This window comes from Squalius cephalus (assembly GCF_949319135.1).
Source record: "Squalius cephalus genome assembly, chromosome: 18".
Taxonomy (NCBI): Eukaryota; Metazoa; Chordata; class Actinopteri; order Cypriniformes; family Leuciscidae; genus Squalius; species Squalius cephalus.
In genome coordinates, this window is record NC_137139.1 from 25,643,329 (window position 1) to 25,649,529 (window position 6,201).

At 40.5% G+C, this 6,201-nt stretch overlaps 1 protein-coding gene across 1 annotated transcript; it reads right to left on the minus strand.

Moving 5' to 3' along the window:
* Window positions 1–330: 330 nt before the first annotated feature.
* Window positions 331–5,447, minus strand: nr4a1 (nuclear receptor subfamily 4, group A, member 1). Its single transcript, XM_079849154.1, has 7 exons — window positions 5,247–5,447; window positions 2,872–3,662; window positions 2,619–2,748; window positions 2,363–2,526; window positions 2,010–2,212; window positions 1,748–1,926; window positions 331–1,648 (listed from the first exon to the last, which is right to left on the minus strand). Exons 2-7 carry the CDS (start codon window positions 3,658–3,660, stop codon window positions 1,392–1,394), a joined length of 1,722 nt encoding a protein of 573 aa, XP_079705280.1. The 5' UTR covers window positions 3,661–3,662; window positions 5,247–5,447; the 3' UTR covers window positions 331–1,391.
* Window positions 5,448–6,201: the final 754 nt, after the last annotated feature.

Sequence of the window (6,201 nt, forward strand, 5' to 3'; positions counted from 1 at the left end):
TTCAGATATTTTCAGTGAATCCAGTTCACAAAACATGATTTGTTCACAAATCAGATTCACTGACAACATAAACTTATATTGGTTTGTCAGAGAAATGACTTCAGAAGAATTAGAATAGAATATAAAAGTTATAAATAAAGGCTTTTTTTATATTTCATAGACGAAAGAAAAGCATAGTTTGGATTGGCATAAGGGGGAGTAAATGATAACAGAAACCCTTTAACCATTACAGAAGAAAACAGTGCAAATCTTGCTTGATCTGTCTCATCGATAAACCAATTTTTGTTTCAAAGGCTACCATATAATGTAAAGAAATGTTTAGAAGCACCATGATTTTTGATCAAATTTTATTTTATGTAGAGAGCTGCACAAAATCAATGAAAGATAAGCAATACCTTTCATTTTATGTAAAAAATTCAGAATGCCCGGTCTTGATTTTGTCATTGTGAGAAAAAGAGTTACAGTCTGAAGGAGCTCTACCCATACTTCTACATCCTTAAAATACATACATACAAATATAATTACTCTAAGGTTTGACTGGTACACTAAAGTCTTAAGTCAGCCATCTGTAATAATACTCAAAGTATTTGCATGAAAGAGGCTGTACGTGGTACATGTACAGTAGCTGCACTGGATCTCTTGTGACCTTTTAGAAAATATTAATGAGCTGTCTTTTATATAAACTACTGACTCAAATTACACTTTTGCATCTGAAATATTAGAAAAGCGTACCACAGTCCTCGAATGCAGTCACATCAGTCCTGTACTCAAGTGTATCAGTGTATCTCTGTTTTCAGTGTAAGCACTACGGTGCATGTTTTTGAGCATGTTCAAGGGAGATAATGCTTGGGCACTTGAGAATATTTAAGGCTTTGTATGATCATTTAAACATCCAAGTAAATGCTGTTTCTGTTCCCTGTTTTGGTCCATGGCCTTTCTAACTTGAAGTTGGAAGATGTTTTTTTGGACGCTTTCTATTTGGAATATGCCCTCTGAACATTGCTTTAATACTGACGGGAATATCAATTCTTTCATTCAGAGGATACAACTAAAGCATTTGATTTGCACCATTGGCATGAAATGCTACCAACTCAAGCCACCAATTTATATGAGGATTTGAAACCCCATGTCTGTTTAGAGTTACCAAAATGTTCCACCAAATGCATTTTTCTCGTTATGTGTCTGTTAGTGAGTTCAATGTTGAAGACTATAATGAAGGTTCCCAAATTCAGGCCCAAGTAGAATGTAATCTTTCTCTGATTCCATTCCAAGAAAGCAGAGAACAGTAAGCGATACAGTCCTTTGACTAGTAAAACCATCAAGAGTTCCCAAAACATCTCATATCCAGTTCTTTCATCAGTTTGTCCATTTATAAAATCTCTTTGGCGCATTCAGAATGGCAATGTGTCCATGAAGATTTTATCCACAATGGGTGGAGGTGGGACCAAGTCTTCCAGTTTAAGATAGAAGATTCGCTGGAGGCCCTGGGTGCACAGTGTTCTCAGCTCCGGAAGCTTGCCCAGGAGTCGGGACAGGTAGTTGGGCCGGGTGGCCTCAGGGGCACTTGTGGAGACGTGGTCTCTGAGACACGTGACCAGGCGGTTTTGGAGGTCTTCGATCCGTCTGGGCTCTTTCAGGCCGTGTCGATCTGTTGGTCACAATCAGGGTTAGAGATTTGCTTGGGATAAAACATATTTCTATATCCTGTGAAGAAAAAATAGAAACAGACTAAAAGACAGTCATTTACCTGTGATTATGACCAGTGTGGCAAGACAGGAGAAAGACGACAAATCCAAGTTCAAGCGATGTAAACTCTGAGAGAAGTCCATAATGGAGTCAATCCAGTCACCAAAGCTTCGTACGCACTGCGTCCGGTGCAAAACCACACCGTTGCAGAAAATAAGTTTATCTGTCTCAGGGTTTGACCTAAATGAGATAAATGAATTCTTAGTCACCTCATACAGTACTATTAAAATACTGAATTTATTGTCATATGAACTGACTTGTACCTGTAAGCTAGCCGAAGTATGAAGAGCTCGACAAATGCTGACTCAAGAAGAAGCTCTTGGTCCTCCTTACAGAAGGCATTGAATCCAGGGATGTTTCCAGCCCACTTCCTGATCACATCCATTGACCCTGTTAGCAGGTCATAGAATTGCTGTATGTCATTGGCATCCTCCTTCTCAGACAATCCAGATACTGATTCCTGATACTAGACAAAGACCAAAAATACAATATATGAATTAACATATCAAGTGTACAGAAATATGACAATAATTTTATTTCAGATTTATGAGGGTTAAAACACTAAGCAAGCTTAAATTTTGCTGTCAGATTGTTGTGAAGCTTGTTCTGTCCTCACCTTTGAATAGTCTAGAGTTCCACTGGCAGGGTTTGAGTCCATATGGGCAGTGACGAGAGAGGCAATGATGTTCACAGGTGAAGAGACAGACAATGAGTCCTGAACAGCTTTTGGCTTGGACGGAAGACGACCTCTTCTACCTTTCAGGCTGTCTGTTCTCACAACTTGAGGGAAAATATGTACACTTATTAAAATTGCTTTGATGGTATGTGGGTACTTTAATTGAAAAAAAAAATATATATATACATATTCTCACCTTCTTTCACCATCCCCACACCTAAGCACTTTTGGAAGCGGCAGAACTGGCACCTGTTTCGCCGCCTTTTGTCCACTGGGCAGTCCTTGTTGGCGAGGCAAACATACTTGGCGTTTTTCTGTACTGTGCGCTAAAAAAACAGAAAGAAAACCTTAAAGCTTGTCATCAAAATGAGCTTAATGCCCAAATACAAAATGCTGAGGTGAGTTAACATGACATGATTAGCAAGATTTATTTTATCACTCTCTCTCACCTTAAAAAAGCCTTTGCATCCTTCACAGGTTCGCACTCCGTAATGCTGACAGGAAGCGTTGTCTCCACATACTGCGCAGCGTCCCTCGTTTCCTGTGGGGCTCCTTATTTTAGGAGACAGTTGTCCATCCATCAGTCCTGAGCCATCCCGGCTGCCCTGCTCCAGGCCGAGTGGGCTGAAGGGAAGCGGAGAACCGTGTTGCTGGGTCTGAGAAAAGGGATCCTGATCTGGAAGCTGTGGCTGCAGCGAGCCGTGATGAGAAAGCTCGTCGACTGTGACGTGCCCGAACGTGAAGAAAGAGGCAGTCTGGTTCAGAGGCTTCTCTGAACCCCAACATCCCTCATCGGGGGAGCAGGGACCAAATGTGCTATCCCAGGCAGACATGTGCTGGAACCCCGGGGTAGAGGGTGACGGCGCAGACGCCGGACTTCCAAAGCAGTTTGACCCACCTGAAGAAGACAACGTCTCATCAAGGTAACTCAAAGCGAATGTGCCTGGGTAACAGCCGTACACCTGGAGGTCGTCCAACTTGAACGAGTCTTGCCCAGAGGTGCCACCAGCAAAGGTAGAAGCAGCGCCTGTTGCGATCTGGCACGAGTAGGTATCAAACTCGCCAACGTAGCCTCCGACCAGAGAGGTGATGCTGGGCAGGGAGGGTGCGGAGAGCTGGTCCAGCTGGTCAGTCACATCCATGGCCAACCTGGAGGTGAAGTCAGGATTCAAAAACTCTGAGCTGAAGAGGGAACTCTCATAGGTCTGGACTCCATGTTGACTTTGAACACAGGTCATTTCTGTAGAACAGAACCACAACATCTACTTTTCAATACCGTAGATATTGCTGCGGAAAAGTCAAATGCCTCGAGAGCTGAACACCGCTTTCTAACCTATACCTAGACAGACTTACTTGCCGGCCAAAAGGTGTATAGACACAGTTCTCTGAAGTGCCTTGATATTTCTGAGAAAGCTTAGAGAGCCGTCTGGCTGGAAAGAGCAGCCATGCTTATTGTGTTACCACATTAAGAATGTCAGACGAACATGACATGTGGGTTGCCTCACTGAGAGGGCGTGTGTGTTTGTGAGGGCGCATGTGAGTGGGTGGTGTATGTATATGGAACTTTTTTTAGATAGACTCAAATTTCCCCAGCTAAATCAGACATAGTGTTCCATATCGTAAATGATAGGATAAAATAAGGAGGGAAAACTGTTTGCAGTGAAGAAATGCTTGTATACAATCATATTACATTTACATAGTAACTAACATTACTGCTTTAAATCTTTAGACTGGCAATTCAAACATTTCTAAAATGTGCCAATATCAGTTGTAAACCTATTTTAAAAGAATAATTCTTCAGAAAGTATTTAAAGCACTATGCAAATGTGAAATATAATAATGCCTTAGCAGTTTGACCGACATTCATGACCTTGCACACAGAGCAAGGTGAGAACATGATACCTAACATCATCTGACCCCTAAACATTTCATATATTGAATAAACCAGTCAATGCGTTTGCAATAGTTATGTGTTTCTTAAAGTCAAAATGAATAGGTGGTGTAACTGTCTGGAAATTGAAAAAAAAAAAAAAAAGTTTATCAAATGTTTAACTGCCAAATGAGTCGGTGTGGCATCACCAACATGCAGGAAGCCAAGTCATTTTATTGACAATAAAGTAAACAAATAAACAGACCCCTTAAGACCCTGAGTGTCACTGTCATTAATATTATTATAAAGGTCACATGTTTTGACCTCTTTATAAAATGACTCGTTTTGTTCAGGTGAGATTAATTCTAAGAAAACTTCTTTATATTCATAACTCAAAATTATATTGGTAAAACAAGATTAGCTTGACACGTTTCTTTTCATTATTGTTGTGTGTGATGTGAACCGTGTAATAGATATGTGTATTATTTAAATAGCCAAAGTACAGTCTCCTAAGTAAAGGAGAGTGTGCAGCTAAGTTGCGCGAGCACCTGTTGCATCGTGACACTGCCCATGCAGAAGCGCACCACTGTACCACACACACCCCCCTCTTAGTCTAGTCTTTCATTTCGTACGGTTTCTTAAATGCGTATGTATATCCAAATTGTTTCACATCTGAAATGCCAGAAGCCAACTCATTTTGCGCATTTAACTGTGGCGGATACGCACTGTTCTATTAGTCTCGGAATAACTCGTGCGCAACATGTAGTAAACCATTCAAAATTCATTAAATTAGACCTCAGCCTTAATTATTTCAGTTCTTCAACACATACACATACTTTGGGTAACTAAAAACACATTTGCTGTTCGTATAGGATTTAAAAGAAGCATAAAAAAACAGAAAAGAGGAGAGTATTAACTGACTTCTGAATTTTAAAAGCAAAAATACTTACGTACCTGAAAATGTATTGTGGTGAAGGGCTTGTCAGCGTCCGTATTCCAACTGATGGATAATCATGTAGGCCTATAACGTTCCCGGCAAACAACAAGACGGCTTTCTCATATTTCTGTGAGCGAGCAGATATATAAGCGACTACTTTATTGTGCCGTTACGTCAGAGGTGCATCCTCTCGAGGCGTTCCACTGACAAATATGGCCATGCAGGGGCGGAGATCCTCGGCAAATCTTTCCGCCTGCCGACCAATCAGAGCGCTCGCTGTCAAGCGACATGACGCACACACGGGATTCCATTGACGCAAGCAATCCGCACGTTTATTGTTCTAATTATATCAGCGCACTGCTGTGCAACTGGCTGAATTTAGTTAAAAATAGTGAGGAGAAGACACAAATAACTAGCAGATAAGCAAAGATGAGCAACAGAAAGAGTAAAAATAAACACACATAAACAACTTTTAATCTTTTAAACAGGATTCACTGAGTGGATTGAGGAAAATGTAAAAATTATTATTTTATTTTTTAATAAAATTTGAAGTAGCCTATATATATATGTGTGTGTGTGTGTGTGTGTGTGTGTGTGTGTGTGTGTGTGTGTGTGTGTGTTGTTAATCAAATATATACTATATATCTATACTATAAGTTACTTAATTTTTTTCCCTCTTAAATTCTCAGTTATTATTACTGCTACTGAATAAGATATTTTCCTCCCCAAGAAAACCACAAAGGGCCCACGAGGAGAGGGTAGGGCTACACCTGCACAAGCTGAACGTGTCAAAACATGAAAGCGTGTGAAGAAAAAATGAAACCAGAAGTCAGCGCTGTCTGAAGTACTACAATGCAGGGTGTGTGAGGGATTGACAGTGCCAGTAAATGCCACGTCTTGTGTGCCATGCGGTGATTTTCAAGCTCAAATGTTATCCTTTTAACTAAGAATAAAAAAGCAAGCATAACTTTA

Bases quoted from the DNA above. Each gene is read 5' to 3' on its own strand.
- nr4a1 (XM_079849154.1), bottom strand. From the start codon at position 3,660: ATGACCTGTGTTCAAAGTCAACATGGAGTCCAGACCTATGAGAGTTCC. The intron at 2,527-2,618 runs GTGAGAATATGT...TTTTCCCTCAAG, and splicing joins TGTGGGGATGGTGAAAGAAG to TTGTGAGAACAGACAGCCTG. The intron at 1,927-2,009 runs GTACAAGTCAGT...TATCTCATTTAG, and splicing joins ATACTTCGGCTAGCTTACAG to GTCAAACCCTGAGACAGATA.